The 24,359-nt window shown below is 31.5% G+C and overlaps 3 protein-coding genes across 4 annotated transcripts in view; all 3 read right to left on the bottom strand.

Annotated features, from left to right (window-relative positions):
• Positions 1 to 7,341, bottom strand: part of LOC109595883 (glutathione S-transferase) — a 30,595-nt gene extending 23,254 nt beyond the window's left edge. For both annotated transcript variants that reach the window (XM_020011321.2, XM_049962861.1), the window contains exon 1: positions 7,197 to 7,341. The gene's annotated coding sequence lies outside the window, so the exon portion shown is untranslated. The remainder of the gene's footprint in view (positions 1 to 7,196) is intronic.
• Positions 7,342 to 14,001: 6,660 nt separating this feature from the next.
• LOC109595881 (paramyosin, long form) lies at positions 14,002 to 23,463 on the bottom strand. Its single transcript, XM_020011319.2, has 11 exons — positions 23,223 to 23,463; positions 22,880 to 22,936; positions 20,829 to 20,915; positions 20,535 to 20,701; positions 17,905 to 18,776; positions 17,722 to 17,849; positions 17,551 to 17,663; positions 15,335 to 15,659; positions 15,086 to 15,280; positions 14,655 to 15,032; positions 14,002 to 14,596 (listed from the first exon to the last, which is right to left on the bottom strand). The coding sequence occupies exons 1-11, from the start codon at positions 23,337 to 23,339 to the stop codon at positions 14,402 to 14,404; spliced, it is 2,634 nt and encodes an 877-aa protein (XP_019866878.1). The 5' UTR covers positions 23,340 to 23,463; the 3' UTR covers positions 14,002 to 14,401.
• Positions 15,632 to 17,231, bottom strand: LOC126264702 (paramyosin, short form-like). Its single transcript, XM_049963699.1, has one exon. The coding sequence runs from the start codon at positions 16,870 to 16,872 to the stop codon at positions 16,150 to 16,152; it is 723 nt and encodes a 240-aa protein (XP_049819656.1). The 5' UTR covers positions 16,873 to 17,231; the 3' UTR covers positions 15,632 to 16,149.
• Positions 23,464 to 24,359: the final 896 nt, after the last annotated feature.

The following is a 24,359-nucleotide window of genomic DNA, read 5'->3' as shown; positions in this document are numbered from 1 at the left end:
AAATTTCCGATAGATATTATTTAAATAAATAGTACAGAATTAGAATTAATGTTTACTAATAGTTTGAATATTTTTGGACTATAAATAAATTTAAAAAAATCGCCTGAACTCCTTCATTTTTAAAAAAGGTTTAATTATTAAACCAACTGCGGCGAAGTGTCTTTGAATGTTTTCGCTGAAACCACTTTGAATCCATATTTATGACGTTTCAAGAAATATTTTAATATGGATGCTGAGTGGCACTTTTTACGAAGTGGCACGGCAACGGTGCGCATAATGGCGAAGGCAAAAGTGTGAAAAGAAATGCAGCTCGTGTGAACCTGCAACGAACACGAAATGAACAAATTACAAATCCAGACGACAAGTATAAATGGTGTCAAAGTTTCTTCAAAAAAGTGCGTTTCACCTTCGGCACAATAACTGAATATGACACTGAAAATAACGTGTGGGAGAGACGTTATCAAAAGGCAATGACTATCACAAACACGAGCTTTCATTCCTTTATTCAGATGAAAAAAGGAAAGCTCATGTGTTGATTTTTTTCTGTCAGGTTCGATATTGAAATGTGATCTTTTAAAATGGTTTTATTTTTCTGAAACGTACTAATGTAAATGTTATTATAATAAATATGCCAGAAGTTAACTAAATACATTTGTTTAGACATCGGTTTAACATCATTCATGTCAGAAAATAATCCTTGATTTACTACATGTATTTAAGCCTTATGATGAATCTAAATTTTAGCTTTATGTCATCACTTTTTCTGATTTTAATATCAACATAAATAACATAATATTCTATAGAATTTTGTAGTTCTCACTGTCCACCTTCATTTTTTAATTTGTTATAAATATAGTTTAGTTATGATTTACCTAAATTCTAATTAAATTTCTAAGTAAAAAAGTAAGAATTAAATTATGATTTGATTCCACCAACGATGATAGGTTAATGTTATCATTGTTTTTTAATATTGGATGGAATATGTATTCTTGTATAACCTCTATATATTAATTAGCAATTATTTAAGATTTATCCATCGACAAGCGATTTTGGTTAATCCTTATTCATTAAAAGTTTATGGAGAACGTAAAAAGATATTGATTTGAAATTTTTGTAGCAATTATAACTTGTCTTGAACCACTTGTGTAATTAATTTAAAAAAAAAAATTCCTGTCCGGTTTCTTCGAAAGTATTAGAATATATGTATATTTTTTGATTTTTAAATTCTACATGTTATTGTCAAATAAAAGAGCTGTATCATTTTGTATAACTCAACCCAATAAAATGTCTGTAAAACTACCAATTTTAATGCTAGGAAGTTCATTTTTGATACACACGTAAACTATGGACTATCCTATAAAAATACATTATTAGTACTAAAAAAATTTTATACAGTGCTCATTATTTGCATTTAATTATATGCATCTATAACACTGTTATTTTCAATATCAGTACACTTAAGAAAATGAATATTATTTTTAGTGAACACATAAAAATAGTAATTCTTTACTGATATCTGGATCTGGATATTTTATATGATTTCAGTTTTTATTTTATGTATTCCCATAACCCTTCACTAAAAGTTATTTCTTGAAGAACACTTTAAATATAAAAAATATTACTATTGTTTGCGCAAACATTTATATTTATCATGCATATGGAACATTATTCGATTGTTAGTGGAAAATATTAAATTAATCTCGAAATTTTTAGTTATTTCATAAAGCACAATATATATTGATTCAACCGAGAGAAGAAAAATCATTTCCCCACCATAAATCACTCATCACGACGAACTGACAAAATATATTTCAATTTACAATTATTTGTTCCAATTTAGTAAGCCTTTCGTTAGATGCATTAACTGGGATAGATTAAAAGGTCATGCAATATAGCTACATGAAAATTGAATAATAATTTTCAATCCCAACTCATTATGAAGCCATTTTAATTTTGCTTTGCCTCAAATGAAGTTAGTTCAATATGTATAATAGGAATCACTCAACGTGGAACTAATGTTATAAAAATTTATTAACAGACTCCATTTTAAAATAAAATCGATACGTTATTTCATAATTTCATATGAATTATGCAGATATCCCTCTCAGTTTTAGGGTATTTAATAGTTATTTTGTGGAGATAGTGTTGCAAAGACACCAAGTGTTGCAATTTTAACTCTAACCTGAAAATTTATCACTGTAATAAATAAATTTTCAGATTACAAAATCTGTTTATTACTCGGAGGCGTTGGATGTATTCTGTAACGAAGATCATTTATTATTATCCTGAAACCGCTGTCTTGCTTAAAGTTAATGTCACCCTGCTTAGGTGCACTTAATATAAGTAATTAATGTCACTCAATGAAAAACTTGTACATTTAATTTTAATTAAAAATATTAATACATATAAACTGACATATTTTTTTAGTATATAAATTAGAATTTTTAATGTATTAATAATGAAGAGGTGTTAAAGTTAATTCGGTAAATTCATTTGAGATTACATGACCAACGAATAGATAAATCCCAAAGTAAAATCCAATATTATGTAACATGATTAAGGATTACTCCGACATTTGGACACAACAACCCTTTCTACTTTAATTTCAGAGACACTAGTAATTCTGTTAACTTTTAGCTTTTAAATTAGATTTTTCTAGACAATTGTATAAGACAAAAGACACAATTTTATTTTACATTTAAAATGAGAAAACAAATCAGAATGTTTAAAGTTAAACAAAACTAAATTATTTGAAAATACTTTTTGATTTAATTGTGCATCTGCATCTGTTTTATATAAATAGTACAAGTAAATAGTAAATATTTGCCCAAGTAAATTAGTTAGGTGGTAATTTACAATCAGTAATTTTAAACAGCATCGTCATTATTTAAGTTGAAACTTCAAAGAGGCAATTTATACCTATTTTCATTGACTCCTGTGTTGCAGCAGGTAAAATGAACTACTGGTTATCAAACCCTTTTGACTCGAGCCTGCTGGCTTGTCAATTTATTTACTTCGTCCTGATTATCGATTGTTGTTCTTAACTCGTGCCCCCTTTTTTTCATAGCTTCGGAAACTCTTTTTTTTTCTGAACGCATGTGGGAATTGTTTTTACATAGGCTAAATTGAAAACAGGTAAACTCTAACTTTTCTAGATATAAGGTTTTTTAACCGTAAAGTTTACGTGGGCAAGGCGTAATGTTCAAGGTATGGCTAAAATATTAATACATCGGTTGCATGAATAAAACACGAACAAAAAACTCTAAGTGATTTACAACACTGTATTTTATAATATTTTGTTAGAATGAGTTAAAAATAAAAAGCCTCGATAAATTATTCTCTTGTAGCAACGAAAAGAGAAGTAAATTTTAATTACTGTTTGAACAAGAAACATAGATAATTAACATCCTACTAAATTTATCTTACACTCCGTTTCATGTAATATTTTTCAGGTTCATATTTCCACAAATAAATTCAGCTCTGAATGGAAACCAGAAAATTGTCTGCCATATTAAAAGTACCTCCAAGAATAATTACTTAAGAATCAGAGATTTCATAACCATTTCGTGAAGTTGTTGGGAATATATGATAAAAGACCAATTAAGCACCAAGATTAGTTTTTGGATTAGTGAATTATTGGCAACGGCATATACGAACAATGGACAACCAATTAGAAATGAGAATTGGAAATTTGATTGAACCGTATAATCGACTCCATCTAGATCTACAGCCACAAGGTTAATAAGAAATCAAAATAGTATAAACTATAACTGAATGCGTAGGTATGTTTTTAGATTCATAAAAATATCTAATAATGGAAATTCAATTAGTGTAAAGAATTTCAATTAAAAATTTAACAATTATATATTAAACTCTTCAAATAACTGCTACAATTTAATTTAAATTAAAAAGGATAAGATAGTTTTAAAAAGTTAAATGTTACTCTCACATATTTTTAATATTTTACTCCAATGAATCAGTTGATCAGAAGAAATAAATTCATTAAGAGAATGTACTTTTTAATACTATACTATATTTACAAGTGAAAAGTTTACAGTGTTGCCATTCCGTATATAAATGTAAATTTAATAATTCTAAGTTAAATCAATCTTTAATTCTCACATCTTGCTTCTTTTTCTCACACAAGAGTTAACGTGACCTCAAAAAATTAGTCCTTCATTCACCAACTTTTTAATTACCTAGTGTTAGCAATCGGGTGAGATATAAACTTTGGATCCCTTTTAAATTTTATTAAATTACAAATTAGGGTTTGTTAGCCATTGAAGAAATAAAATGTTGCTGGTTCTGTTCTAGTTACGAGATCTAGGTAATGGTTACACCTCACATTATAAAGAAAGTTTTGAAAGATACATATTCCTCCAATTCTTCATGGATTTGACAAAACAATTTTGAGTCATTTCTATTTGGAATCGCTTCTCCGTTCAACAACTCGCTGGAAGCCCATTGTTGTGTTAAACCGCAGTAATAACGCTTGTCACGTAGTTCGACATTGCAATAACTGACATTATTCACCTTCCTTTATTATTAATACTAACAATTAACAAGAGAGATTATTATCAAACAGAAATAAATTCACGTAAAGGTTCTAAAGCAACATTGTTTCTGTGGAAACAATTTTTAAAGTTTTCCTATTTAATTCATAATTTCATTGGAATTTCGTTAAGTTTGAAACAAAAATTGAAAAAAACTAAAAATAAGTTTGAATGTTAATGTTATAAAAACTGGATTTATTTTTGTAGTAGAAGGACCTCATTATTTTCACACACCCTGTACAAGCCTTAACTAAACTAACTGAAATTTTAATAGTCATTGATGAGGTATACCATAAGTTACTTGACTAAAAACAACATTAGAAAAAAAATACTAATTAATTTACATGGGTACATAATTTAGAGACTATCGTAAAAGAATCTGAAGTAAATAAAATAGAATTGTTTACCTTTTCAAGTGCAACATCGTTTAGCATGATTTTATCAAAACAAATGATCTTAAAATAAATGACTTGTAGAGTTTGCTTATTCTATGAGTCGTTCTTGTGTAAAAATAAAAAGAATTATTACTTTTCAGAACTTACGTTTACATAACACGTCCTTTATAGATAATATATTAAAAATTAAATTATGCTTGTATATACACTATCGCACATATGTGGAGAAACAAATTAAAAAAGATAATCATTTTATTAAGAACAATTCTTTTTAATTTAAATTAATTTTATAATTATTTAGTGTCTAATCATTTCGTACCCCAATTTATATACGGATATCTTTATTTACGTAGTTTTTATACAACATTTTATTTCGGACAGAGTTCATAAGTAAAGCAACCAAACCATATATTCAATACAATTGATTTTATAATTTATTTCTGTACCCGACATCATTCATTAAAGGTAAAAATGCCTGTTCATTTAACGATACAATATAAACAACAAATTCTAGAAAAGTTCCGAAATGGTCAAAAACAGAGTAAAATTGCAGTAGATTTATATTTAAACAAATCAATCATTTCAAGGACAATTTCCAATTTTAACAGAAGGAATACACTGGAAGGAGTTCCCAAAAGAGGTAGAAAACAGAAGACTAACAGAGCTGTGGACAGGAAAACAAAAAAGCTTGTTGTTCACGACACTTTTATCAGAAAATCCCGCATAAATCAAAAACTAAAGGAAACAGTATGTTGGTGAGTACCATAAAACGAAGACTAAAAAGAGCTGGTTTCTATGGTAGAAAACCAACAAAGAAGCCCTTCATTTCTACAAACTATAGAGCAGCGAAACTACTATTTGCAAGAGAACATGTGAACTGGACAAATGGGCAATGGAAAACAATTTTGTTTTCCGATAAAAGTCGGCTCCAACTATTCAAATCTGATGGTATTTCATAGGTGAGAGGACCAATTAATGAAAAGTATAATCCCAACTACACTGAACCCACTGTGAAGCATGGTGGAGGAGACGTTATGGTTTGGTATGTTTTTCTGGGTTTGGAATGGGTCCACTGGTTAAGTTAGACGGGATAATGGATCGTCTTGTTTATCGTGATATTCTCTAGAATCATATGTTTCCATTTGACGAAGATAACATCTGTTTAAGGGGAACCTTCCATCACGACGACGATCCGAAACATATGTCTAAGTTAGTTAAAGAATGGTTCTCTTCTCAAAGAGTACGTGTCATGCCTTGGCCAGCACAAAACCCAGACCTCAATCCAATGGAAAACCTTTGAGAAGAAATTGAACGAAAAATACCCGCAAAAAGACTGTAAAATATGAAAGAACTCTACGAAGAAGTTCAAAATCACTCGAAAGAAATTTCGAACGATTATATTGAAAAGCCACCAAAATCAATGACCAAAAGGTGTTTAGAAGTTATTAAAAATAATGGATATGCTATTAGATACTAAATAAAAGAAGGCTAAATGTACGTAAAGTTGTTCTATTTTAAAGTTGCTCTACTTTTGACCCTTGAATATTTTTCCAGTATTAATAAATACCTAACTAAGCCCACTAATAAACAATTATATTGATAAATTGTTTTTATCAAACACACTGCATAACTGACAATAATATGGATATTTAACGATACACTTTTATCAAGACAAATGAAAATTTCTAAAGTTGCTCTACATATGAGCGATAGTGTATATAATTCATTATTTATAACAGTTTTCGTGAATCGTGAGTCAGCAAGTGAGAAATCCGACATTAATTTTGAATGCAGATTTGGCTGGTGGTGGTAGGCCGAAGTCATGTATGTCAATACCCTTATGCTATTCAAAACCGATAGTCCACATGCTACTTAAAGTGGCCTTACTCGTATATTTAAACTCTACTTTTCAATATATTCGTTTAAACACCTGATGAACGCAACAACTAAACTACTATATTATAACTAACTAAATTATTGAAATCTGTTTTGTATCTTCATCAGGTTTTGGTTACTAAATTGATAACAATGAAACGGGTCTAAAATAAATCAGATATGTCGTTTAAATATCAAAATATTTTCAACATTGTGCCCGTGCTATTTCCATCCAACCACGTATACTCCATCAAGTGCAGCTCGTCCTTTTCCATTAATATTTAGTAGAGCGCGAACAGGCACAAGACAACAAAGGATTTCCCAGTTTCAGACCTAAGAATAGACAACCTAACATCCATCGTCTACAGCTTACCTTAATTGAAAGAAATGCGACCCGTCGGCCGGGCGAATTGAAAGGCGCGAACGTTAAATATTGTTGTTTGAGTTCGCAAGCTACCCACAATCGCGTCCCTCTAGCCTGTGGCTACGCGCAGAAGTGCTGAAAACTACTGATCGGAATTTCGAGCCTCTATCACGGACGGATACTGGCAAAAGGGGAATTCGTGAGCGAAGCGTCGCGTCGCTGGAAGACCCGCGCAGAACCCGTCTACAAATCTGCCTGTGGACGATTATGTAAATTCGGTCCGTGTATCAAAGGTTGACCGAATGAAAACTAATTGAAAAATTATACCTATTACTAACTAAGAGCAAAATGGGTTAATTGGATAATTTCGGCGATAATGGCACCACTTTGTTTCTGGTGACAACGAATTTGCCATTATTCTCATTTTTACGGTGTACAAAACCCAAAATATATAACAAAGAAACAAAAAATGAGCCGAAAAACTAATAAATTACAAAAAAATAGAATATTTTTTTTTTCAGATTTTTTGTTTGAAATACTTAAACACACTTAAAAATAAATTAAGTTTATATTTTTTAATAGATCCATTTAAAATAAACAGTTTTCCTGAGTATACACATTAGGGTGGTAAAAATATCGTTTACAAAGATTTGAAGTTTGAGCTCTTAATATTAACATTAACAGATGGCCATTTGTGATTTTCCATTTCCCATTTAAATAACTCGGGAAAATATATTTTTCTTTGGAATTTTATTCCGTTCTAAATTAGCATATTGTAAAAATCAATACATATTCTTGTAGGAAATTGAACGATCTTCAAAATAGGTCTGATATAATTTTTTACTAAGACTCGTTTAAAAATTATTGAAGGTTAAATTTTAACTTCAAATGGTGTGTGATGACTTCCACAATTTTTATGTTTTATTACGAAATAGTGGCTAAAAACATAAAATATAATATTTTGTCATTCATAATTAACATTAACTGTCCAAAACAGTTACACTAAGCATATAATATTATGAGGAGGAATACTACAAGAAACAATTGTACGTTCTGAAAAACCAAAGGCAATTCCTTCTTTCTACAAACATTCTCGTTACAAAGTTGGAATGGTAAAATACAAAAAATATCATCTTTTTTTAATTTTTTATTATATAATTTGCTTAAAAATTACTGAAACACACTTAAAAATAAATTTAGTTTACATCGTGATTTTCTATTTCCCATTTAAATAATTTGAGAAAGTATATTTTTATTTGGAATTTTATTCCATTCTAAATTAAGATGTTGTAAAAATCATCATACATATTCTTGTATGTAATTGAACGATCTTCAAAAAAGGTCAGATATTGTTTTTTGCTAAGTGGACTCGTTTAAAAGTTATTGAAGATTAAAGTTTAACTTCAAATGCTTCAAATGCTATATGGTGACTTCCACAACTTTTTATATTTTATTACGAAAGAGCAGCGTAAAAATGATGTCTTAACATTAACATTAAGAGATGACCTATCGTGATTTTCTATTTTCCATTTAAATAACATGGGAAAATATATTTTTATTTGGAATTTTATTCCGTTCTAAATTAGCATGTTGTAAAAGTCAATACATATTCTTGTAGGAAATTGAATGATCTTCAAAAAAGGTCTGATATGATTTTTCGTTAACTGGTCTCGTTTAAAAGTTATTGAAGGCTAAATTTCAACTTCAAATGGTGTATGATGACTTTCACATTTTTTTATAGTTTATTACGAGATAGTGGCTCAAAAACATAAAATATATTATTTTGTCAATAAACAACATAAACTATCATATTCCGTCATTCATAATTAACATTAACTGTTCAAAACAGTTACAGTAAGCATATAATGTTGTGAGGAGGAATACTACAAGAAACGTACGTTCTAAAAAACCAAAGACAATTCCTTCTTTCTACAGGCATTCTCGTTACAAAGTTGGAATGGTAAAATACAAAAAATATCATCTTTTTTTAATTTTTTATTATATAATTTGCTTAAAAATTGCTGAAACACACTTAAAAAAAAATTAAGTTTACATTTTTTAACAGATCCATTTAAAATAAACAGTTTTCTTCAGTATACACATTAAGATGGCGAAAATATTGTTTACAACGATGAAAAAAAAAATTCTGGTAGTTTGAGCTCTTAATATTAACATTAAGAAATGGCCTATCGTGATTTTCTATTTCCCATTTAAATAACATGGGAAAATATATTTTTATTTGGAATTTTATTCCGTTCTAAATTAGCATGTTGTAAAATACACATTCTTGTAGGAAATTGAACGATGTTCAAAAAAAATCTAATACGATTTTTCGCTAAGTGGACTCGTTTAAAAGTTATTGGAGGTTAAAGTTCAACTTCAAATGCTGTATGGTGACTTCCATAATTTTTTATATTTTATTACGAAATAGTGGCTCAAAAACATAAAATATAATATTCTGTCTGTCAATAAACAACATAAACTATCATATTTTGTCATTCATATTTAACATTAACAACTGCTCCAAGATAACCTTTTCTTACAGCATCTTAGATGGTAACAGAAAGTATATAATGTCATGAGGCGGAATGCTACAATAAAAAATTCTATATTCTAAAAGACCAATAAGGCGATTCCTTCTTTCTACAGATATTCGCCCTACGAAGTGGGAAAAGTATAAACATTTTCAAAACTAGGTTGAAAATGATTGGGCGAGAGTTGTTCACCGTCAAATCCCGCCTTGGTTTTCATCCAGATTATCGTCGAACAAGAGTTTGGAAAGGATCTAGAAATTTACATTTTAGGCATATCCAGGAAGATTTTACATATAGGGGTGGCACAATAATCAATTGGGGTGGTATCATTGGCTATAAAACTTATGCCATTTTCCTAAATGGATTTTAAGGGGATAAAATATTCAAACAACAACCAAGAGTCCTTCCATTTACTGGTGCTATTGATGAAAACTTTCGTCTTAAGCCCGACAATGCTCATTCCCATTTCTTATATTAAAAAAAAATATTTTTATATTGGGATTGGTAACAGTTTTATTATTTGCTTGACAATTAGTGAATATATCACTCAATATCATCAAAGTCAATTAAAATACCCAAAATTTAATAATAACAAGTTGGTGAAATAATTGAGCATAATATTGAGAGACGTCCATAATCTAATTAATACAACTTCAAATACCAAAATTGCTCGAACTCGAATCAATAAATTAGTTAAAATAAATGCTCAAATGAACCGGTAATTTGACATAATTGAGGAGGTTGGTTACACAAATTCTATTTAAATATATTGGTAAAAATAATAAACAATTTTTTCAGTAACTTTTTAACGAAAAATAAGTAAACAGTCTTAAATAAAAGCAACAGTTTAGCTAATTATATGTTTACATTTCTTTAAAAAAGAAACAAAGGTTAAGAAATACCCGTCTGTGGAAAGTGCCTACGTTTGTTGTCGAGGGAACTTAAGTTAAGCTTTTGTATACTCGGGGGAAATTCTAAAATATTTTTTGCCAATAAGAATTCCTTTTGTATTATTCCTATAGATTGTACATTTAATATAAAATTGTGTTTGGTTGAAAAATAAAGCTAAGGATAATCACAAAATTAAATATTGTCTTAAAGCTAAAGGTAATAAAATATACTCGTAAGAAAATAATTGATCACCCTTTCCCCAAATATTGTCAATAAATTTGTTGATAATTATCTAACCACTTTCGACTTGGATCAGAATGTGTGTTGCTTATCTGTATGATTGTAGGATAAACTAAATATACATTTAACAACACAAAGTAGAGCCGTTCTCACGCAAGAACGTTCTAAATATATTTCACTATCAGTTTAGGTAACCAACTATCTAGGAGTTAATTTACATACACGTACACCATATTTATCTAACCTACCACCCACACAAGATTGGATTGCGAAGATAACCCTTTAAAGGAAGAGGGACTTTTCACCTTAATTCCGAATTCAATTAAAATATTGTAAATATAATAATAAAATAATGCTAATCTGGAAACAGTGGTGATTAATTTTTATTAAAATTAAATTTGGATATTTAACTTAAATTACAATGTTTATTTAATTAAAACTGATATTTCTAATCATTAAAACTAGCTGTAAAACATCGATTTATATTCTAGATTGACGTTACCATAAATTGTTGTGATGTAAAAGACCGGATATTAAATTGCATTCTCAATATACGTGTCCTACGAGAATTAATCCATAAATCTACTGGTTCAATACTACACGACTCTTGTGTAAAATAGAACTGATAATTTTGTCACACAACACTTAACACGTTAATTAATTATAAATATTTGTATAACAGTGTTCAACTGTATGTTCAAGACACTTAAGGACCGCTTAACCTAGTCCTCCATACAATCTTAGAAGGATGAAGAAGGTATTCAACTCGCTTTGTGAATTTCCTTTTATAATTTAAATTGATTTAACATTTTGTCCCCTCTCAGTTATTTGTATCCCATACTCTTTAAACATGAATAATCACTTAAGCGATTTATGTTTATTAAGCGATTTTTGTGGAGTGGTCGATTACCAGATGCACGTATTTCTAGAGTATATTCCAATAACTCAAAATTAACCAATAATTCATTTTTATTGGATGTTCAATATGATTTCTGTCACAAGCAATATAATAGAAGTAATAAACATTTTTAAGTTTTTTAAAATATATTTTATATATTAAACTTAAAATTTAGAGATATTAAACTTACGAATTGTACTGGGTCAACTATAATTGTATTTGACAGTATAAATAGGTACTAATTGTAAGTGCATACAATGTCCATTCAGTTTATAATTGATTAGTAAAGTATTGACTTGTGGTGACTCGTGAAGTTTGAGTCTTGTGCCTCACTAGTCTACATTATACATAGAACAAAAAAAAATTAAAGTTGGCAGTTATAGAGACTGCCGATAGAAATAAAAACTTTTAGTTTTAAAATTTGAAATTTGATAATGTTTGAATTAAATTTATCAACTTCAATCTGAATTTCACATCGATTGACACTCCGAACAACAATTATATGCATGTTTAGGTGGTTTTATATTATTCAAATATATTACGGACTGAACAAGGTCATGACAAAATATAAATACAATTCAACTGAAATAACAATTAACATACAATCATATTATTTATGGATAGAATCTGTATTTACTTAAATTTCAATGTACTTTATTTTTAACATTATTTTAATTGTTTGCATCATTGTCATCATTAATTTCTATAATACTTAGACTTTTTGTACATTCAATTATTTCATTTTGTTCTAAAAAGATACAATAGACTTATGGTAACTAAAGTAAGAAATGAAAATGTTTCATTCAAATTTATCTAAACATCGCGTAAAAGCGGCATTGATTGTCGTTTTATGTTTTGGAATACTGAGTTTTCAATCGTTGGATATATTTAAATAAATTTTTCACTAAATCCATTCAATTTCACTTATAAGATATACACAGCACTATACGTCAACTGTATAGCTACAGATATACTGCTATAAGCATGTCGGTGACGCGAACGCACGAGATTTCACCCATCCAAAAAGTGTCTAAGGCGCACAGCACACTGCGTGTGCGCCAGTCATGAGCATGTCAATGACGCGAACGCATATTTCCCTACCAAAAAGTTACCAACACGACTAAAAAAGATTTTACTTCTAAAAATACATTTAATCTTTTTTATTTGTTAGGAAAGGCTAATTTTTAATTTACACACTTTTGCTGTCAGTAAAAAAAACAAATATGTTTTACTTTTGCTTAATACGGTTGATTAATTTTCTTTCGAAATTGAGCGAGTTGGTAACAGACGATAAGAGAATTGGGCGTTGAATTTTTCCTTGAAAGTACATCAGAAATAGAGATTCTTTTCAGACGTCATTCTCCTCTATGAACACTCCACCTTCAAAACAGTAATAGTTATTAGCGTCAAACTCATTTCCACCTTAGATGGAGACTTTTAACGAAACCACCGTATTAGTAAAATTTTACCTTATTTCAAAATGTTCTGAAATCTGCAGCTGTAACTCACCCTCTAGTTCCGGGATTTGTTGGTCTGGTAACCGAGTTTACCAGCCAAATCAACAACTTTTTTCTTTTGTCTAAATTTATTAACAAAAGAAGGACGAGCATGTCGGTGACGCGATCCCATAAGATTTTCCCCTACCATAAAGTACCAACGCGGCTAAACAAGTTTTCACTTCAAAAAACAACAATAATTTATTTTTATTTACTCATAATTAACAACATATAATTCGTTTGATCAGTACTTTTTCCTGTCTACATTTCATTTCTTTGAGACTCAAAAATTTATTTTTATATATTTTCGTCTTGTATCGGTAGAAATTTCTACATTATCATCATTTGCCACCTATTTATAAACCGTTAAACTATTAAAAAAATACAGTTTTACATTAAAGAGATTTTCTTTCTATGAATCAATAGTGAAACAGTAATGAAATAACTGCTTGCGTCATCTATGGGACATAGCTAAAATGAAAAGTTCAGCATAAGAATTCTGTCTTTAGAACATGTATCCATAGTTAACTACTGTAACATGTTTACTCACAAAAGTGTAGGCAGTTTTATTAGTTGCAAATATAACATCAATGTCGACGCTACAGTGTAGCTTAGAATCTATAAAACTATCGGACAAAATTTAAATAATTTTAAATTTATTAAAAGTACAAAATATCATTTTTTTAATTTTTATTATTATTTAAATACTTAAATCTAATTAAGGGATAGATATTTTTAATAATTGTTAAACAAAATATGTATACAAGCAATTTATTCTTACACAGTACATTCAAACTTACATATTACATCTCAAAACACCTGTATTTATTGTTACAGATCTTGATAGCATTCAGAAACCTACAGATTTCATTACGTTCTCGATTCAAAATTTCTACATGTGCGATACAAGAAACAAATATAAATCGCTTGAGTTTTGTACGAAATGTGTACGTTTCGTTTATTGTGAACATTTCAAAGAGAGTGGTATTACATATATGTATTTTTTTTTATTATTATGTGCACGAACGAAGAAAAATAAATTAAAATAAAAAATGAATTATATATGGTGATAGAATCGACTGATCAGTCCCTCATGTTTGGATAATGACTCGAACGGACTGATCAGATCTATTAGTTGCTATGGTTTTAAGGCAGTTAAATCTCGGCAGTTCGGCTTTCCTGGACCAAGTAGACTTGGGAGCCGGGTACCGAGTTGGTGGTGACGAAAGTGCGGTGTTTGGCGCGGATTAATGACAGGCTGCTTTCGGCGGTTTCGGCACGGTCCTCAGCGGCTTCCAATTCCCTCTGGAAGCGGCGCACGCGGGTTACACTTTGTTGGGAAACACCCTCCTGCAAAACAACCATCAGGTAAACATCCATCTCTGCTCTATGTGTATTAAACAATTACCTGTTCTTGGAGTTGTCTCTTGTAAAGGTTGATCTTTTGGCTGGCTTTCTCCAATGATTCTTGCAAAATGGCGATGTTCTTTTGGTCTTCCTCGCATTGGATCATGACTTCTTTGACGGTGCGTTCCTTCTTCCTCAAAATCTTGATGGTTTCAGCGTGACGTCTCTTTTCTTCGTCCAATTCGGCTTCCATATCGCGAAGACGAGCTTCCAATTTGCTGATGATACGTTTGCCTCCAACGATGGCGTTGGCTTCGACTTCTTCCAGACGGACAGACAAGTTCTTGACCTCGATTTCCAAACTCTTCTTGATGGCTTCGATCTTGACAACACGTTCGGATTCTTCGTGAAGTTGTTCGACGACGTGTTTCAATTCAGTCTGAAAATAATAATACAGTAATTGTTGTTATTATTGATTTGATGTTTTAGTACCTGGACGCGTTGGTAACGTTCGTCAGAAATGCGGAGTTCCTTGGTGACTTCATCGTAATCAGCAACAACAGCGGACAATTCCTGTTCAATCTTGCTCTTGGATGAGGCCAAGTTGACGTTGATGGTGGTGAGTTCGTTGATGCGGGTTCCAGCTTCCTCGTACAATTGCTCAGCTTGTCTCTTTCCACGGAGGGCCTAAAAACAACAATTTGATCATACTTGAAATATCATATTTTATAAAAGACTTACAGATTCGTAATTGCCTCTGATCTCCTCAACTTCGGCAGTGAGAGACTGTACTCTTCTCTGGGAGACGCTGAGTTGATCCAAAGTTACTTGCAATTGGCGTTGGACTTCGTCGTAGTGAGCTTGGAGTTCGGTCAAGGTGAGGGATTGTTTCTTGATGGTCTTTTGGAGGTCAATGTTGGTCTTGTTGGCAGTATCCAAAGACATTTCCAATTCAGTGATTTGAATTTGGAGCTTCTTCTTGATGCGGGTGACTTCGGTCTTAAGCCTGGTCTCGGCCTCAACAACACGAGCATTGAGTTGTTCAATTTCAATGCTGGTAGCTTTGCTGATAAAACATAACAATGAATTAATATTAGCTATTTAATTTCATATATAAATATGGTCATTTAATTTGTGTGACTAAAATAAAAATTTGAATTATTTAGACATCAAGATGATAAACCTCTATTTGAAAACATTGTTCATTGTTTCTCATTGTTTTGTAATTCCTACACACCATTAAATTAATTCCTGTGTCATTTAGAAAATTTATTTTTTAACGCATCTGTTAATTTTGGATTACAGTAATAAATTTTACTTACACGTGCAGATAATTGAAACATACATTTGGAATGTTTTGAAACAATGCCATTTTCTAATTTGCTAAGTGTTAAAACGTGCATGCCTTTTGAATGATTGGCAAAACTTTACTGTTAGTTGGTAGTCAAGAGGCTTATTTTTAGATGCTACATTAACTTTTGGCAAAAATATCCATCAATGCTACTAGTGTAACGTGTACTCACTTGTATACCCACATTTTACATCAACATTATTCTTCACCTTTTATTGAGCAAGAAGGCTGAGGTCCTGTGATCAAACGACTTAAGATCATGACTTAAATTTTCTAATGGTATCACAAAACTATCTTCCAATTGTTTTTCCATTTTTTCGTCCATTAATTTAATATGAGCAGTATGTACTTTTACACCTTTAACACCCAGATGTTGCCTACGAATATCCTCATCAATGCCTTCAGAAATCACTTTCCTGCTCTCCGTTAGAAGTTGCTGTTCAATAGCTTTGGCAGATCTGCCACGAAAGAACTTGGTGGTCGTCATTGTTTCTTCTTCAGCGTCTCTGGATCCTCTCGATTTGTGCTCTTCACTCATAAGAGACTTAAGCTTCTTAATATCCCGTATCAGTTGTTTCTTCTTTCTAGTCTCGGTAGTTCTCACTTTCTCGGTAATTGCGGCCGCGGACACCGACTGACTCAAAATAAAACCCGACTTCGCATGTGAACGAAAGTCCCTTAACTTTTCTTTGGCACTGGCTTCCGTTTTACGCGAGACTCTAGCCAAATCTTCGTCCGAGTAGTTGTGAAGGCTTTTCATTGGATCGAATTCGTCGCTCCAAGGTAAGTGGGGCAAAGGAACTTTTCTGCCACGCTGTTTGTCGTCGATAAAATCTACCATGGGTTGGTAAAAATTCATTCCGGTACCATAATTGTATTTGTACGCGGTCGTTTTCGGTTGCCATCTCGAAGTACTTGGACCCGCCATTCGTTAATCGATCACCAATATTCAATAACTGGTATTTAGGTCGGCCGTCAGCCCTTTTATATTTCAATCGATTCTGTTCATGTGCCAAACCAATAAAAATCGACACAGTCAGGGTTAAATTATTTATAGAGTTTGTGGTGTGTTTGGCAATTTATACATACGTAGCTAATGCAGTTAATATTTTGTTTATATAAGAGTGCAAATTAATAGTGCATTAGTTTACAGCATTAATCATGTTTATATAAAACATTATTCTATTTTTAAAAGCATTAGACTAAAACTGACTGTTGAAAGTAAATCTACATTATAATTTTTATTTGTTAAGTGGACTAAAAAAGTGTGATTTTATTTACATAGCTCTTTAAAATTCTTATATTATACTGATACACTTTTGTTTGAAACATAACACCAAAAATTATTCATATAAAAAGTAAGACAGTTGGACTTTGGTCTTGATAATGATAGATTTATCTATTCTATAAGTAGAAACATTCTAAGATATAACAGTTAATATTAACAATCAGGATAAAACTCAATAGAATAATTAATTTTTGTAATATTTAGTCTGATATTTTACGAGAAGAAAGAAGGTGGAGGTTGAGGTTTACATCTATATCTAAACAATTCTAATTCAGATATTCCAGTCTTCAAAATAACTAATTAGTAATAAACACTTACCGGATTGCTTCAATTTCTTCATCCTTCTCTTGAAGACGCTTCTCAGCTTCGTGGCGGAATTGAGAAAGTTCAGCAGCGATACGTTGAGCGCGTTGTTCTTCGGCTTTGCGGCCCTAGAATTTAATTTTAACATGTTATATTATAAATTGTCTGAGATAATTAGTAACTTACAGCTTCAGCCTCTTTGTATGCGGCGGTGAGTTCATCACGCTCATTCTCCAAGCGACGGAGTTCCAATTCCAATTCGTGGAGACGACGAGTCAATTCGCTAATGGTGGCCTTAGCGTCATGAAGGTCATCTGTAAATGTTCGTAGTTAATGTATGTTGTTTCAAAATATGTTCCTGGGTCTTACCAGCCAACTTCTTGTTTTCGCGGGCAAGTTGGTCCTTTTGCTCGCGGGTCTTGTCCAATTCGTGGACGGTGCGTTGGAGTTCTTGGACCTTAACGCGGAGATCACGTTGGGCCTGTTCGTACAAAGCGACGGTCTCGTCAAGGCGAGTCTTGAGGTCGATGTTGATCCTTTCCAATTGTTCGACGCGTTTCTGCAATTCTCTGGCGGTGTTGTTGGCCTTCTCCAAGTCGATGATGAGCACTTCGACCTCGGATTGGAGGCGGGACTTTTGCTTTTCGAGGTTGTTGACTTTAACCAAGAGAGCTTCGATGTGCTCCTCCTGTTCTTGAATCCTGACGGTGAACTTGCGACGGATTTCCTCGACTTCCTCGGCTCTGGCTTGGGCCTCGGATTCGTATTTGGTCCTCCAAACACCAACTTCGCCTTGGGCCTTGACGAGTTGGCGTTCCAAGTCCAAACGGGCTTCGCTTTCCTCCTCGAGTTGTACGCGGATGGATTCAAGTTCGACTTCGACTTGGTGGAGGTTGGCTTCCAAAATGGAACGTCTCCTTTCGTCGTCTTCGGCGCGACGTCTGGCGTCTTCCAATTGGGTGGCCAACTGGCTCTTAAGGTAGTTGGCGTTTTCAAGGGAGATCTTGATGTCTTGGACTTCCTTGGTCAATTCGATGTTTTCTTGGGACAGACGAGCCTTGTGGGAGGTGATGTCGACGATGGTGCGGTTAAGTTCCTCAATTCTGACGTTCAATTCGCTGATGGTGATTTCCAATTTTTCGGCGTGTTTCACGGACATCAATCGGTCCTTGTTCAAGCTTTCCACTTGGGAAAGGAGTTCGTAAACTTCAGCTTGGAATTTGCTCTTTTCCTTTTCAGCTCTGAAAAAATAATATTCGGTAAAAATTTTACAGTGAAGAATATTAAACATTTTTCTGTGAATATTAAATTTAGGATTACGAATGGTATATATACTAATAAGGAGGATCATAATTATAAGTATGATTTGCTACATTAAGAAGTTGTTTTTTTGTTAAGAAAGGAAAGTTGTAGTATATCTTTAAAGATACTTGTTGAATCTTTTAAATTGGAAATAATTAACATACTTAAATCAAGTTGCTGTAATTGGGGGTGAAGCAATTGGGGACTGAACTTCCCTGAAGAAGAAATAATTATGTTTTAATTTATTGCAATTTTCATTAAATTCTGACATTATCTTAGAAGTAAAATAAATTTATATAATTAATTTTGTTTTTGTAACAATAATTAAAAAAAAATAAAGATCACTTTGACCCAAATTCAATTATAATTTTATACTTTGTATGCCTGTACAAGATGGAATGTATACGATTATAAATTAACAGTCTAAAGGTGTCTCTAATCGTCACATAAATATTTCGAATTTATTTTTAGTTACAGAAATATAACACTAAATATTCGTGGTCTACATACTTCGGACTGTTTTTATCGTGATATTCTATTTTAAAATTAGATTACTCTTATGTTTCGAATCAGTATATTGTTCAGAGGAAATATTAAACAATTAATGAAGATCATTATCTATATTCTTCAATTAATATTATCCTTCATTACACAATACAATATTCATTTTGTTGCTAACAATATTTAATAAAATGAATTATTATTATTTTTATTGATTGCATTCTCAAAATTGACTTATTTTACATGTTTAAAAACATTATGATTTATTAAATAAAATTTTACACCACATTTCAAAGTAGAATATATTAAATTATAACATTTTTATTAATTAATTAATAATAATTATTCAGGCTTTTAATAGGAAATGAAGACTATTTACATTAAGAGAAATTAAATGATAAGCTTAAAGGCATGAGAAAATCTATCGCGACAAATATGGCATGGATACTTGGTAGGTTATTTATAATCAAACGAATTTCGTCGGGTTCTACCGAATATCTAGATATTTTGTTATTATTAATCTTGAATTTTCTCCGAATCGTGTCCGTAATTACGGAGAGTAATAAGCAAGTTCATGCTTCCCATTCCCCAATACTTAATTAAACTTAAACGATTTTCTTAGTAAGAACTCATTTGATTGTTTTCTAAACTATGTTTTGTACTTATTTTCGATCCATACGCTTGTTTATGTAACAAAGTTGTTAGCGTTCGGACATTTCAAAGTAAACAGAATACATGCTAAAATTATCGTGATGTTGGTTTCAAGGATTAGTCTTTGGAAGATATGAGTTACTGAAAATTGTACACTGATGCATTTAATGGAGAGCTCAAACATAAAGTATAATAATGACTCTCGTAAACCCACTTCCAGATCATCAACCGTACCTTGCAAACTAAATTTACTTCATTACTTATTTGTATTTACAACGCTGTTCCTGATTATAAGGCATTTCCGCAATATGGTGGAATTAAATTAACAATCTGGTGGTTATTTTGAATAATTTAACCTCCAAGAACGTCTTCACGGATGCATTATGAAGGTATGACAGTAAAGATGTCAATGACATGGATAATATTAGATCTTTATTCTTGTCGTGATAAAAGTTGTTCGCGCTTTGTTCCTGGTGAGTTTTATTACACAACTCAAATGTTTACTAAGCAATGAGTTGAAAAGAGGAAATTAAAACATATTATACCTGGATTTAGCCTTGGTAATGACGTCGATTTGTTCTTGGAAGTCGACGACGATTTCTTGGTGCTTCCTCTTGAGGATGGCAGCAGTTTCTTCAGATTCGATATGGACATCTTCCAAGATTTTGCGAAGTTTCAACAATTCGGTGTCACGCTTCTTGTTGATTTCGAACTAAAAACAATATTTATATCAGTAACTTAACTTGAAATATGTCTTATATTAGATAATAATCCAGTAAAATATATTTGGTTGTAGTAAATATCATTGAGAATATTATTATTAACTTTGTTTTCTTTACCTGGCTTTCAGCACCACCTTCGGCTTCTTCCAGACGTTCAGAAAGTTGGATGACTTGAACGCTGAGGTCAGCTTTTTCCCTTTCAATCTACAAAAACATTATAATGTAATAAATAAAGTGAAACATATTTTGATGTTTTGTGGGCGTAGATTGCATTGATAGTCTGGAGGTGTGACTGGTACAAACATGATGAATGTAAGGTGAAGTATGTATGTAAATAAGTTGTAAGTATTGAAGCAGAAGTTAAAGCAAAAGCGAAAATTTCATATGCTCAATATACTCAAATTTATAATTGATTGCTCTTCATTATTATTTATAGGAATTTGCACAAAAATTTTATTCTTTAAGGTTAATAAGAAAACCTTATTTATTTAACCCAATAATTATATTATCAATTTAAATATGGACGAATCTTAGGTGTTAGTTCTTCAGGAATGATAACAAGAATTTTTATAGAAATTTTTAAATAATCTTACAACGAAATTTGCTCTAAAGTTTCAAGGATACAAAAATCAGTCAATTAATATATAATATTACATATATTACTTAATAATAAATTTCATTAATAATTACTTGTAAAATAATCCTAAAAATGTATTTCTCAAACAAAATATCTTAAAAATTATTGTTTATTATTATTTTTCATATTCAAATTTTTTTCTTGTTTTAATTTTTAATTTAAGATTAAATTTAAATGTATAAAAATATTATATACCATTATAGGAGGTTTATTAATTAATTTAATAATGTCCTTAAAGAGTAAACCAGTTAAATTCTTAAATTTGAGACACTCCGATTTTTCTATGCATTATGTATAATTAATCGATATCGTATCTATAATAATTAATCAAATAATAAGCAAAAGGTGGGTACAATTCCTCAAGTTAAAAATTAAATTAATTAATTAATTAAAAATCATGGTACCAAGTTCCTCATAAAATGATTTGTTAAAAAATTACATACATTTTTATACTCTTGAATAACAATTATTTGATGAATTATAAAGAGGAGTGATATTAATTTTATATGGATCAAAATTGGAGTAAGTAAAATTAAATTTAAAATTTAACATTCTTCTACAAAATGGGCATTTTTCTCTCATGTTTCATTATTTTTTATACATGATATGGTGTTAATTTAAAATTTCGTTTTAATGGTTTAGAAACATATTATGTGGCCAATTTAATACAGACAATATATTTGGATAAAAATATGTCATGAATAAACTTTAACCACATCAATTGCCAAAAAATTTGACAAGGGGGAGGGGGTAAAACAATATAAAAATAATTCGGAATCATTCAACCTAAACTATTGTCATTATTTAGATAAAGAAAATATAAATAATTAAGTTTTCCTTGTTTTTAAGATGTTGGGTATCAAATTATCGAAGTGGGGCTCAAATTCGAGCCGTTCCTTTGTTACGAAAAAACTGTAAAATAAGTAGGTGTCTAAAAATAAAAGTTCGCCATACTTATGTCGAAATCATTCCAGACTATGTTAAATCGTTCGGATGTATTTTTAGTAACAATTTGACCACTGTACGCACATACTTTGGCTTGGTGTGCAATTAAACGCGAATTAACGTAACAATCTTCAATTAAAATTTAATGAAAAAATCCAGTTTTGATTTACATGGAAGGTGGCAATCAAGCCCAACTCTTCAGGTGAGTTATTTTTGGTGGGACGGTTCGGAGTAACCTGAACTACATAGCCGATTGGACGCGCACCTTGCCAAAAAAGATGTTTAAAATAAACTTTGCGGTAACCTAATTGAATCACATTTCTAAATCCGGCATTTACGCAATATATTTGCTTGAATGGGGGATCTGATCAATAGCCCAGAATTTACTATACTATTTGGTTAACGGAAACCGTGATCGTCGTTTACTTGACGATGCCACTGATTATCTAACAGTGGTAACCCCTCAAGTCGCCAATCTCGGGAATGCTGGTCAAGCCATTCTTCCCTGTTTGAGTATATTAAACGGCCACAAAGCGATTGCGAGCATTAGATGATCTTGCCGAATTAAGCGTAACTGTCTACTCACTCTTGCTCTAAGTTCTCTTTCTACTTCGAGGTCATCCTGAAGAAGACGAATTTTGTCCTGCAAAAATAGTTATTTTTAGAAACCAATGACCATTGTGTGCAAATCAGACTTGTTCAAGTTACAGGTGATGATTTGTTTATAATAAAGAAATATTTTTGTGATTTTGTGTAATGTTGAGTAATTGTAATGTGGAGTTGGGGTGAAAAATAATAAAAAAAAAACACAAAAAAAGTCACAAAAACTGATTCAATATTCACTGTAGTAGCACTGCACATGAATCACAAAAATATCACATAATGGCACAGTCCGTTTTAATTCGTTGGGCCGATCCCGATAAATTTACCTCTAATCTGGAAAGAGCAGTCAGGTCAGCGCTGTATTCGATGCTGACATCGGCGTTGGCCGTTCCACCGGTTGACCGGTAGGAGTATTTGGAGGCCCTCGCGACTGAGGAAGACATGTTGATTGTTGAAAAGTCTTTTGTTCGTAAAAAATGCACTGACCGTCGATAATTTCAGTGTAGAAACCCGCGTGCTGTCAGCCGCCGTACAGTGGTGGCTAAGTCGTTCGTATGAGCGTCGCAACGCCAAAAACCAGAATAAAGTGCCCGAGGGACGGCGCGCAAGCGTGTTTTACACGGGAAAAATGAGACTATTTGTATTAAAATTTGTCGTTTGCGCACCGGCTCGCGCATATCTGACTCAGATTTTGTATTTCTGGAAGGACGGCCGGGGGTTATTTTTATGCATTTTTAATGCACGCGATCTAATCATACAATTGGAATCGAACTACAGCTGTGATTGTCTCATTTTTGTTTATCTAGATATCGATCGATGGGTTTAGTCAGGAATCTATATTTAAGGTTTTTCCGGTAACTGTGAATCCCGTTATAAAATTAGTTACACAAATATTCGGTATTTATAATAATAAATGTATTCATCATAGAGACAATCCTCAGTATGAACTGAACCATTTAAGGTAAAAAAAATCAGCATATTTCAATTCCAAGTGGAATAAATTTGGCTTTAGGAGCCAATCATAATCTCCTTTATCCATAGATGTGTCTACAAGAATGATTCTGATTCACACATTGAACATTACAATAATTTTAAACTCTTTAAAAGTACAAAAATCTCCATTTTGTTTAATCTAATTTTTGTCAACAGAAGAAGCCGAAGAGTAGTTCAATAAACGTAGTAAACTTTTGAATAATTTTTCTCTTTTGTTGAAAAAGCGTCTCAAGGAAGACGAAGAAATTGATTTGGAAGATGAAGAGGGGGAAAAGACCAAGAGAGGTTCATCAAAGAAAGCCAGACATCTACAAATATCTGATATTGACAGTTCAAATGATGATTCTACAGAGGAGGTCGAGGAGGACGATGAGGATGAAGTATATGATAGGAAGAAGAAACATAAGAAAACTTTAACTTTAAAAGATCAAAAGAGGTTCATCAAAGAAAGCCGCCAGACATCTACAAAT

This window comes from Aethina tumida, chromosome 2 (assembly GCF_024364675.1).
Source record: "Aethina tumida isolate Nest 87 chromosome 2, icAetTumi1.1, whole genome shotgun sequence".
Lineage (NCBI taxonomy): Eukaryota > Metazoa > Arthropoda > Insecta > Coleoptera > Nitidulidae > Aethina > Aethina tumida.
The sequence above is the reverse complement of the archived record's forward strand: the minus strand, read 5'-3'. Positions and strand labels throughout refer to the sequence as shown.